Source organism: Sturnira hondurensis, unplaced genomic scaffold (assembly GCF_014824575.4).
Source record: "Sturnira hondurensis isolate 20B ecotype Veracruz unplaced genomic scaffold, ASM1482457v3 Scaffold0019216, whole genome shotgun sequence".
Classification (NCBI taxonomy): domain Eukaryota; kingdom Metazoa; phylum Chordata; class Mammalia; order Chiroptera; family Phyllostomidae; genus Sturnira; species Sturnira hondurensis.
The window spans coordinates 5,941,500-5,954,293 of record NW_028091847.1 but is presented as its reverse complement, the minus strand read 5'-3'; the positions used below and the strand labels follow the sequence as shown (position 1 = coordinate 5,954,293).

General features: G+C 34.0%; 1 protein-coding gene across 1 annotated transcript in view; it reads left to right on the top strand.

The window, feature by feature from the left end:
• The window catches only part of PPP2R5A (protein phosphatase 2 regulatory subunit B'alpha), a 71,876-nt gene that overhangs the window by 32,211 nt on the left and 26,871 nt on the right, over positions 1-12,794 (top strand). The window contains exons 2-3 of the mRNA XM_037027535.1: positions 6,518-6,714; positions 10,147-10,248. Coding sequence (XP_036883430.1) covers positions 6,518-6,714; positions 10,147-10,248 — 299 coding nt within the window. The remainder of the gene's footprint in view (positions 1-6,517; positions 6,715-10,146; positions 10,249-12,794) is intronic.

Here is a 12,794-nt window from a genome sequence, read left to right as displayed (position 1 = left end):
TAAACTTGTAATCAAGTTTCCTTTAAGCAACATACAGGTTAAGGTTTTTAAAACTGTTAAATATGATACACTGTGATACTAATTAGTGGTTGGAATTGCTCCTAGGTAAATACTTAGGGAGGTCAAAATACAGGGTCTGGCAGAAGTAATGCCTGCTTGAGTATGGTTGCTAGGGTAATAATATGAGCGTAATAATTTATAGTTTTAATTTGAACATTTTACCTAAAGTGTCATATGGTGTGCTTGAGTGGGATATTAATATATTACAGAATTACACGGTTATGATTTTATAATAAAAAAGGGGGTATTATTTGTGCCAGACCCTGTATACCAACAGGTTTTTGTGTAGGCTTGGGTTTTTCTCTTCATTCAAATAGCAGTCACTAGGATTTTAAATATGGATTCTTTATTTGCTCCTGATACATTTACATTTTAGAAGAAATTAATATCCCTCAAAATAGGTACATGTCATCATTTCAAGAAGACCTGGTTTTAACTGCTCCAACAAAAATTTTGGGTTTTTGGCAATAAATTTGTAGGTGACTGAGCAAACAGATACTGTGTTGTATTTTGGGCATGATGCAAAAACAATGACACTGTCACCATCCACCATTCTAGTTGCTGTGTGATGTAACGCTGTAAGGTGTTCTGAATTTTTCCTTTGAACTTGAGTGTTTCCAGAAGTGTTTTTATTTTTAAACCTCAGTGAAAATACCTATCACCATAGGAATCAGAATGGACATTATTCACATTGCAAATGGCACATGGATAATCAACATTAGCCTAGTAAAAATAAGTAAAAACAATGTGTGACATTTGCTGCCAAAATGTAAGACGTTGCCAGACCGAAACATTATGGAGTATGACAGACATCATTTGCAAGCATTCCTGCAATGGTGAAGCTGCAGCATTAAGTGGCCTGTGTAGATACTGTCAGTGCTTTTTACATTTAATGGATATAATTATTATGCATTATTTTTCTCACAAATATTTATTTATATTTATATAAAATATCAGACTATAGCCAGAGCATAGTCTGATATTTTTTCAGCCTATCAAAATATACTTTTTCTTTTTTTCTAAGGAGAAAATTCAGTGTAACTGATGTTTCAGAAAGGTGCCTAAGATTTGGGACATATTAAACACTTACAACTGCAAAATATTTTGTCATCTTTTTAATGATGTAAACTGTCATCATCACCTTTTCTTAGTAGGATAACCATCCCAAAAATGTTTTACCTGTATGAAAACATTGCATGTCTTGAACTAAGCCATCCAAAGGTAGATAACAGTAGCTTCTTCTCTCATTTAACCTTTTACAATCTGGGCTACTCTTCCACACCTATTTCACCTTAGCTGCCAAGAAACTCAGCACAAAGAAAGTGCTTAAAATAATAGCAATTAAAAACCTTGTAATTCTATAATTCTTGTGCTTTTAATTAATTATGATTTATTTTTAATTGTTCTATTTACATTTACTCTCGTAAGTACTTTCAAATGTTTTTTCATTCCAGATTATGTAGAGAATTAGCCTTGTCTATATTGTAAATAGCAATAACTTTTACATTTATTTATTGACTGATAGCATTATTATTTTATATTTTGTACCTTTCCTACTTGAGGATGGGAAATCATCTCTAACTTTCAGAACTTACCTCAAGGGACTGTTTCGAAAGTTAAAAAAATTCACACATACGAAACACTTAGAATTGTGTTTGGCATGAAGCAAGCACTAATGTTAGTAGTAGTATTGTAATTTATTACATAGCACAGTGGACTGCTCAGTAGAACATGTACTTACAGGAAGGGTTAGGTAGAAAAAGATTATTCTTTAATATCTAAAAATAATGGAAGTTTGGAAACTTTTATTTTAGCTTTTAATTTACTTTTTTAATTGTATTTTTCCATTACCATTTATCCCCTTTATACCCCACTCCACCTGCAATCACCACACTGTTGTCCATGACCATGAGTCCATTTTCATTTTTGCTTGATCCCTCCACCCCCTAACCACCCCCATAGCTCTCAGCCTGCTCTCTACGAGTCTCTCTCTTTTGCTTATTAGTTCAGTTTGTTCATTGGATTCCACACATGAGTGAAATCATATGGTATTTATCTTTCTCTGACTGGCTTATTTCACTTCGCATAATGTTCTCCAGGTATATCCATGCTGTTGCAAAGAGTAAATTTTTCCTTTTTTTTTTTTTGTGGCCCAGTAGTATTCCATTGTGTAAATGTCCCATAGTTGTTTCATCCACTCATCCACTGATGGACACTTAGGTTACTTCCATTTCTTGGCAATTGTAAGTAATTCTGCAGTGAACATAGGGGTGCTTATGTTCTTCTGAATTAATGTTATGGGTTTTTTTGGATATAGTCCCAGAAACTTCTATTTTAACTCGGCACCAAAGGAATTGAAATTTTAACTTCTTGCTAAATATTTCTAATGTTTGGAAAGATACAGATATGACCTATCCCACTCAAGCTTTGGGTAATACTGGGATGTAGTTCTGGAAGAGAAGAAACAATTTCAAATACCAGTAAATCTGTAGGCTACAAAATGGGTTACTGAATAGAGAAGCTATGAAAAACATTAATTTCTTTCCAGAAAAGACATAAGAATTAGGTGCCCAGAAAAGAAACTTTCTTTTTTTAATGTAACGTGTTTCTGAATTTACTATTTATCAATCTTGTCTGAAAATCATTTTGTGTCTTCTCGCATGTTAGCCATAGGCTGCTAACATGTGGTGTAAGAGAAAAATGCTTTCCATTTGTACCCACTTTGAAATACACAGTGCACTCACCTTCATGATCATTATCTCATTTAATCCATTTAAATCTACCAAGAAGGTAGGTTATTGATAAAAATGGTAATTGTTATAAATTCTTAAGGATAGATATGATGTAATAATCTACTATTTATGCCATTTTGGTATCCAGAACCAAATTTGAACTTCCCATTGTTCTATAGCCTGTTTTTCAGTATATACTCTTTATTCTTTAAATCTAGTGTTTATGCATCACATATTTTTAAATCCCTTTTATATCCTATGCTAGATGTATAAGAAATGAAAAGGAAACCCTGATAAGTGAATGATCATTGCCTTTGAGGACTCTGCAATCTTTTTGGGAGGTGGGGTAGAGGGCAATAAAAGAAATACTTGTTAAATGCAAGCGGAAAAATACTAATGAGTACTCCCAACCAGTACTCTGGGCTCTGTGATTGAGATTGTGAGTGCTACAGGGAAAGAAGGGATCACTGTATCCTGATCTACCTAAGGGAGGTTTTGTGGAGAATGAGATTTAAGTTTATTCTTAAAGAGTGATTTAAGATCACTCTTTGTTCCCAAAGTAGGATTTAGGAACAGGAGAAAATCTGGTAAAGTATTTCAGGGAGGGATAAGAGTAGGAACAAAGGAATGGATGGCCTTTGGAAAACAGGAAAAGGAGAGATTTCACATTGAGGAAGACCAGGGGGAGGAAAGCGAGAGTAGGACTGGCTATCACATATTAAAATGGGATATTTATGAATTTGCGTTGCTTTTAACATGAGAAAAACAGCTAAAAATATTTAAAGACTGTTAGAACTGAGTTAACTTCCAGAGGTATGATACCTAGTTCTCCAAACCATCATTGTAATGGAATTTAATTATATGTAGACATATACATACACACACTATAATAAAGACATAAAGCCATATAATAGGGATATAGATGTTTTTCTAAATAAGGATTTTAGTAACTGAGAGAACTATGGGGATTTCCTGTACAATGTGAGCTGAGGATTCTTGCAGCTCAAATACTCACCCCTTTCCAGTGTAATACACACCCAATGTAATAAGTGTAGCCTAATTTGGAACCTTACAAAAAGCAGAGGTGCCCATCTTCTAGTTTTGAAAACTTAGTATTAAGCAGCCCTGGCTGGTGTGACTCAGTGGATTAAGCACCAGCTGGCAAACCAAAGGGTTGCCAATTCAATTCATTCCCAGTAGAACCCGGGCACATGCCTGGGTTGCAGGTCAGGTCCCCAGGGGGAAGTGCTGAAGAGGCAACCACACATTGATGTTTCTTTCTCTTTCTCTTTTAAATATTTATTTAAAAATAAATAAATCTTTAAAATGTAGTATTAAGCAGATATTTACTTATTGAAATCAACTCAATACCAGTTTTAAGTGGACATCATTTATTAATTGAAATTAAATGCATACCCCTACTTTTTAAGGGCAAGCCCCTCTAAAGGATTTAAGAAAAAGGCCTTTTAGGATACAACTGACTTCTGGTGGAATAGAAGATTCTGCTTTGAATGACTAATGATCATTTTGTGATGAGCAAGGATAGTGAACTAGTACGGGTATGGCTAATAAGGTTATATGCAGCTTGTAGCCAGATGGTGCTTCACTCTGAATGCCTATAGAATGAGGCTTAGTTCTGGGGTAAAGATAACTATTTAATATGTTATTAACTTGCTATTAAAAATCACAGCAAATTTAATAGTCTTTTTAAAAAGGATACATTTAAAGCATTCCCACGTCTGAACAGTTTCATTAAAGGTGATCCTAAATCAAAAACTTTATTGAAATGGTTTTTGAAAACCATTTTTTAATGGTTTATTGAAAAATGTCTTATACTCTGTTAAGATGATGTAGATTCTGATGCCAGTAGACTTCAGCTTTTATGTAGCAGGGAGCCATTGAATGTACAACAGAGAGTGTTACACAAGTTTTTTGCAAGTATACAACGACCACAGGGAGACTTCTGGCATAGCCACAAATGGGCTGTAGCAAATTCACATTTTAAATTATTTATTTATTTATTTATCTCTAGAGGGGAAGGGAAGGAGAGAGGGAGAGAAATATCAATGTATGGTTGCTTCTTGTGTGTCCCCTGCTGGGAACTGGCCTGCAACCCAGGCATGTGCCCTGACTGGGAATCGAATCATGATCCTTTGTTTCGTAGGCCTGTGCTCAATGCACTGAGCTACACCAGCCAGGGCACAAATTCACATTTTTAAAAGACTCTTTATATTTTTACTTCAGAATCATACAAATTTTATCATTCTTTATAATACCCATATTTGTTTCATTATAAAAATTATGTTTTAAATTGTCATTCAGTAAAATTGACCAGTCAAAATGAGTTTAGGATATCTGACCTGCTACATTTTAGCACAGTATCTTATCTACATCCGTTTAAGGAGAGCAACTTGAATACAGTTGCATAGTAATTTTACTAGCTTTTTGTCCCAAGAATTTAAAAAACATAGGCACCTTTGGTTAGGTTATCATTTTTGTGAAGATACCTACCTGTATCTTTATGTAAAGTAGGTATTTGCTTTGAATGGACGAATACTTCGTATATTATGAGCTAAGTATCAGTATTGAAATATATGATTTTTAAAAATGTAATCTCAGTACAACAAATTTAAATACCTGAACTGAGTAAAAGTCCTTGTTTACAGATTTGAAAGTTCAGAATTAAAGTTTTATTATTTTTTGAATGTTGTAAACAAAAGGATTTAATGCATTGGTTAGACTCAAATCAATATAATGTGCCCATATTTTTGTAATAAGTAAAAGGTAAAACAATAAACATTTATTGAATGCCTATTATGTGCCAGATACTGTGCTAGTGAGACAAAGGGTGCTTTGGGGATGGAGGGGGAGAGATAGAGATAATGATAACACTTGTTTTTTTGTCTTTAGGGGCCTCATATTTTCTAGGGGTGTTATTGCCATGTAGCATAATAAATACTAAAATAGAGATAGGCACCTATGATAAATTTGGATAAAAGTGGATTAAACAACCAATTTAGCTTCAGTGCCATAGAGAAGAAAGCCTCTGATTTGGGAATGAATATGCTTATGTTGAAACTTAATAAATGGAGAGAGTTCCCAGGGTGGGATTGTAGGAAAAGAGCATTCAAGACAGAGAAAAAAAAGTGTAAATTTTTCAGGAAACTGCCAGGAGTATGGTTTAACCAAAGTGAAATTCCATGCTGGAAAGTATCAAGAGATGACTTGACAGGCGGCTGCATTTTTAATGCAGTCTTCAGGAGTCTGAGCTTCAATCTGTAATTTTTGCAGGATATTTGAAAAGTGCTGACTATGATCAGATTTCATTTTAGCACGATTTTAGCTTTTGAGGTAGTTCAGAATGAATCGGGTAGTTGTGGTTATGGCACTGGCAAGAGGAGCAGTTATCATTTATGTAATCTAGATGAGAAATAGTAAGTCATTAAAATGGCAGTGCAAATGATGAAAAAAAAAAGGTAGACTCTAGGTATATAAAACATACAGACTCAATGGTATTTATTATTGACTGTGGGTAGTTAGAAGAAAAAATCCAATGTAAATCCCAGTTTCTGTCACGAATGATGTGATTATAATTAGATGGGTCAGTTTCTCACTAGATTCTTGAGAGAACTTTTATGTATATGAATAGCTTCAATAAAATTAATAAGCACATAAAAGTAACTTCCAAGTAGGTTAATTCTAAGTTTCTTTTTTTTAATTTATAGATGCCACTTCAAATGAACAACAAGAGCTCTTCTGTCAGAAGTTGCAACAATGTTGCATACTGTTTGATTTCATGGACTCTGTTTCAGACTTGAAGAGCAAAGAAATTAAAAGAGCAACACTGAATGAACTGGTTGAGTATGTTTCAACTAATCGTGGTGTAATCGTTGAATCAGCGTATTCTGATATAGTAAAAATGGTAAGCTTCTAGACTTATGTTCCTCAGATTTATATAAATTCAAGTAATATCTGAGGTGTAATTATGAATTAACGAGACCTTTTTTTAATTAAATATTTAATTTATTTATTTTTAGAGAGAGAGGGGAAAGGAGGGAGAAAAGAGAGGGAGAAAAACATTGATGGGTTGCCCCTTGTACACACCACCAGGCAGGGACGTGGCCAGGAATGAACTGGCAACCTTTCGGTTCATGGGATGACACCCAACCCATTGAGCCCCACCAGTCAGGGTGAGACTTTTTTTATTTTTTTAAGATTTCATTTACTTATTTCTAGAGAGAGGAGAAGAAAGGGAAGGAGAGAAATAGCAGTGTGTGATAGCCTCTTGCATGCCCCCAGCTGGGGACCTGCACTGCAACCCAGGCATGTGCCCTGACTGGGAACCGAACCGATGACCCTTTGTTTGGTTTGCAGGCCGTCATTCAATCCACTGAGCCACACCAAGCAGGGTGAGACTTATTTTTAATAAATTTGTAATAATTAATGGACTCAAAAAATGTTTTTTTTAAATAGTCCATTTGAAAGATTATCCATTTGTTTCAGTGATGCTGATATTGCTTATAATAGTTGGGGAATTCAGTAGCCACATGGCTAGTGGTTTCTATACTGGATAGTACAAATCTAGATCTTAGGAGAAAGATGTAGACTCAAGATTATACAGATTGAGCCCTGGCTGGTGTAGTTCAGTGGATTGAGCATGGGCCTTCGAAACAAAGGATTGTGGTTCAGTTCCCAGTCAGGGCACATGCCTGGTTACAGGCCAGTTCCCAGCAGGGGACACACGAGAGCCAATCATACATAGATATTTCTCTCCCTCTCTCCTTCCCTTCCCCTCTAAAGATAAATAAAATCTTTAAAAAAAAGATTATACAGATTGAGGAACAAGTATAAAGGACACATGAACAAAAACTAAGGGGGAAACTAAGGTGGAAATGGGAGGGATGTGCGGAGGGCTGGGGGGTTGGCTGGGATAGGAGTAAAAGACAGAAAGCTGTACTTGAACAACAATTAAATTTTAAAAATAAAAATAAAATTTAAAAAAGATTATACAGATTGATAGATAATTAATGTCATGGGGCTAAAGAGTCATCAAGAGACAAAGTCTAAAGGGAGAAGAGAAGACCAATGGAACATTATGGGCCTCTCTACATTTCGTTGGTGGGGAAGGGAGTCAGATCTAAAAAATTCTTATTTAGGACATTTTTAATATCATGTTTGTAGATTCTATAATGCTTGAATTTTCATTAAAACTGAGGACTTTTCAGAAGTTAATATAAATGTTTGCAATATGTAATATGAAAAAATTACTGCCAACTTTTTTAAAGATTAGGATACTGTTTATTAATAGTTCAACCTTATTCGTCAAACAGTAGACATTTGTTTAGGATTTTTGTATGCATATTAACAAAATAAAGATCAATTGGAAAAATTAGAGAGTCACTGAGTCCATAATTCAAATGTAAATGTTTATAGGGTATCAAAGGTTATAGCAAGTTTAACTTACAGTTGCCTTCATTTCCATCGCCTTGCTAATAAACGTGTTCTGGAGGAAGAGCAAAATGTGTAAAAAGTTAAATTTCATCCTAATATACCAGTTGGGTTTTTTCTTTTATCACATTGTGCTAGAAGACTTGTTAAAAGGACTTAGGAGATTTTGGTGGGTTTTTTTTTTTTGAAAAATTAAAATAAAAGCGTTAGCGATAGAACATTAATCAGAATGAAACTGGCTTTTTGAACTCCCAGAGACAATCAAAGGTGACAGTTTGAGAATATAAGTAGTGACTATTGACAGACTTACTTGTTTTTTTATTTTGTGTTTATCATTAGAAGATGTGTAGGGAGAAAAGCAACATTCACAGTAGTGTTTCCACTGATTTCAAATGGTTTGTACTCAGGAATTTTGAAAGTTCTTGGAAAGATACTTTATTTTTATCTCTATAAAGTTGTTGCTTAGATATTGAAAGTACTCAGATAATTTCAGTCATATTATTCTGCGATTGCTATATACTAATAAATTTTGGGATTTATTTCTTTTCTGAAGTAAAAAGTCATGTGTGATTCAACTTGTGGATATTTAAGTTTTAGATAAGAGTGAAGTCAACTCACCAACTTAGTCATTTAAAGTTCATATCTTTGGTATATTATATGTAGTTAATTTTCTAGCATATCAAATTCTGCATTATTACTTTCTAAGTCTTACAATTATAGTAATTGACTGTTAGCAGTTATTTAGCCTACCGGAGATGCCACTTTGTAAGAATAGTTTTTTGCACTACTATATTCTCCTTGTCTCATCCTCTATTCCCCAAACAGTTTATCTCAAATAACCAATCCAGCAATAGTATGCCTTTATTGTTGACTAAACTAAACCATTTGACTTGTTAGTCTGTACATCATTCTTCAAAGAATTGTGAGTTGGGACCACAATCTATTCTTTTTTAGGGAAAAAGGATACGTAGTTTACCTTGGTACTGAGATAATGTGAAAGATGAAATATAAATACTGTATTTCATTGAATCTAAAATGGAAACTCTCAAAGCACTTCCTAGTTTCAGAGATTAATTTTTTAAAGGGGCTCAGAGTAGATGAAATACAGTAAATTAAATTATCATGAGGTATTTTAAACTGTCTGTAATAGTAATGAAGATATTCTGCTCCTTCCCTCCTCTTCCTTAGTGTGTGGTATATATATATAAGAATGGAAATATTTTACCAAATTTGGGATTATAAAATAAGTAAATGGCTGGGTTAGAATATATGGGAAGTTGTGAAAAAATGAAAAGAATCAAGTTAGGGATAGGTAGAGTTAGGGCCTTTATGCTTCCAAACTGACTCCCACCCCAATATACTTCCCTCCCTTCCTCTACTGTTTTTTTTTTTTTAAAGAAAAACCTGGAAAGAACAACTTGTAATTTTTTAAAAGATTTTATTTATCTTTAGAGGGAGGGAAAGAGAGGGAGAAAAGAAAGGGAAATATGGTTAAGTGCCCTGACTAGGGACCAAACCCACAACCCCGGCATGTGCCTTGACCCAGAATTGAACTGGCACCCTTTTCCTTTGTGGAATGATGCCCAACCAAATTAGCCACCCGATCAGGGCAACAGCTTGTAATTTAAGGAAAAGAAATTCAGAGGGAAGAGAAATCCAGTGGTAATCTGTAATCCTCAGTAGCTTGCTGCTGAAGAAGTCAGAGAAAAACTAATGCCTGCCTTCTTCATATCTTGAAGATGTTCATAGGTTTTTTTTAAACTAAGCTCATAGCCACAATTTTTCTTTCTTAAATAAAGTTATCTTAAAAATATTTCATTTTGAAAAAATATTTCAAAATATTTTTGCATGGTTGAATTCAATTACATAATAAAGAACATAAATCTAAACTTATTTTTCTTTACAGATCAGTGCTAATATCTTCCGTACCCTTCCTCCGAGCGATAATCCAGATTTTGATCCAGAGGAGGATGAACCCACGCTTGAGGCTTCTTGGCCTCACATACAAGTATGGAGCATAATTATGTATCAACAGTTTTTATATTTATGATATTCTGCTGAAATCATGGCTCTTTCAGATCTGGGTGTCTATTTAAAAGATTTTACTTTAATACCTTAACATTATTTTCTTTCCAAAGTGTTGTGTTTCTCTTTTTTTACTGTGATAAAATACACTTACCATTTTAAACTAGTTTAAAGTGTACTTATTCAGTCGCATTAAATACATTCATAATGCGGTGCAACCTCTACCACTATCTAGTTCCAGGACTTTTTATCTCCCCAAATGGAAACTCCCTTGTCATTAGCAGCCACACTCTGTTCTGCCATACTCACAGCCCTGATAACTACTAATATACTCTCTCTGGATTCGCCTGTTGTGGATATTTAGTATAAATGGAATTATATGGTTTGTGAACTTTCGTATTTGAGTTTTTTTCACCTAGCATACTATTTCCAAGGTTTATCAGTGTTGTATATGTATCACCAAATTACTTTTAATGGGTGAATAATATTCTGTTGTATGGATATACTTCATTTTGCTTATCCATTAATCAGTTGATGGACATTAGGGTGGTTTCTACTTTTTGGCAATTGTGATTACAGCTGTTAAGAACATCCATGTACAAGTTTTTGTTTTAACATCTGTTGCCCATGGTTTTGATATGTTGTGTTTTTGTTCTCATTCATTTCAAATATTTTCTAATTTCCCTTGTGACTTCTTTTTTGATTGAGGATGTATTTAATTTCTACATTTTCGTGACTCCCACATTTCTGCTATTGATTTCTAATTTTATTCCATTGCAGCTGGATAATAAATATACTCTAGATGTTTTCAGTCCTTTTAAATTTACTGAGGCTTATTTTATGACCTAGCATACAGTCTGTCCTGGAGAATGTTTCATGTGTGCTTCAGACAAATGCGTATTCTATTGTTGGTGGAGTGTTCTGTAGAAATCTTAGATCTTGTTGGTTTGTAATGTTCAAGTCTTCTATTTCCTTGTTAATAATCTTCTGTTTAGTTCTACCCATTATTGAAAGTGAGATATTGAAGTTTCTGTTACTGTTAAATTATTTGTTTTTCTCTTCAGTTCTGTCAGTTTTTGCTTCATATATTTTGGCAGCCTGTTGTTAGCTATATATGTTTATAATTGTTATATAGTATCTTCCTTATGGATGGCTTTTATCATTATAACTATAAAATAGAGTTTCTGTGTTTATTTCATCTGGTATTAGTATGGCCACTCACTTCTCCTTTGCATGATACATCTTTTCCATTCTTTTATTTTTAGTCTGTTTGATTCTTTGAATTTGAATTGTTTCTTGTAGATAGCATGTGGTTGGATCATGGTTTTTTATTTTATTTATTTTAAGATTTTATTTATTTTTTTAGAGAGAAGGGAAAGGAAGGAGAAAGAGAGGGAGAGAAACATCAAGTGGTTGCCTCTCATATGGCCTGCTGGGAACTGGCCTGCAACCCAGGCATGTGCCCTGACTGGAATTGAACCTGTAACTCCCTGGTTTGCAGGCCTGGGCTCAATCCACTGAGCCACACCAGTAAGGGTGGATCATGGTTTTTTAAAATCAATTTTGACAATATCTGTCTTTTGACTGGACTGTTTAATCCAATTACATTTAATATAATTGCTGATAATGCAGGATTTATGTCTTCCATTTTGTCATTTTCTATATGTCTTATGTCTTTTTTGTTCCTCTGCTCCTCCATTACTGCCTTTTACATTAAATACGTATTTTCTAGGGTACTATTTTATTTCAATTCCCATGTTTCTATATAATGTTCTACTTTTTCTTAGTAGATACCCTGGGGATTATAATTAGCATCTTAAAATGATCTAGTTTGGTTGAATACTAATTTGAAATCAGTAATTTCAAAACTTTGGTCCAATATATCTTCATTCCCTCCTTTGTGGTATTATTGTCATATTGGGTTGGCCAAAAGGTCTGTTTAGTTTTTTCCATAAGAGACCCATTTTTCATTTTCACTAATAACTTTATTGATTTGGATATATTGAGTATATCAGCTATCTCCCACTAGTGGCTTTCTAGTGGGTAGAGGCCAGGGGTGCTGCTAAACATATTCTAATGCCTAAGACAGCCCCAGCAAAGAATTATTTGGCCAAAATGTCAAGAGTACCAAACTTCGCAAACCACTTTTGACACATTCCATCAGTCACAGCACCTTCTCCATATGTGGCACAAATCTTTTCTTTGTGTTTTTACCTCTCTTGAAGTAATAAAACATAATACTTCGGAACTGTTGCATGTCTTCTTCCATCTTTAGTGTTAAAATGGCTGTACAAAAATTCACCAATATTGGTAAGTTTTTTAAAAATGCACACTGATATGACAGCTGTCATAATATAATCTAAACAAGTGTTTCAAATGACGTTAAGACAACTAAGCATTATTAAAGCCATTGTATGGAAAAAACAGACTTTTTGGCCAAACCAATACAAATTCTTATGACATTTACTTCATACCTTTTGAGTTTCATTTCAATAACAATAAATTAGACCTTCCAAATAATTCAATGTC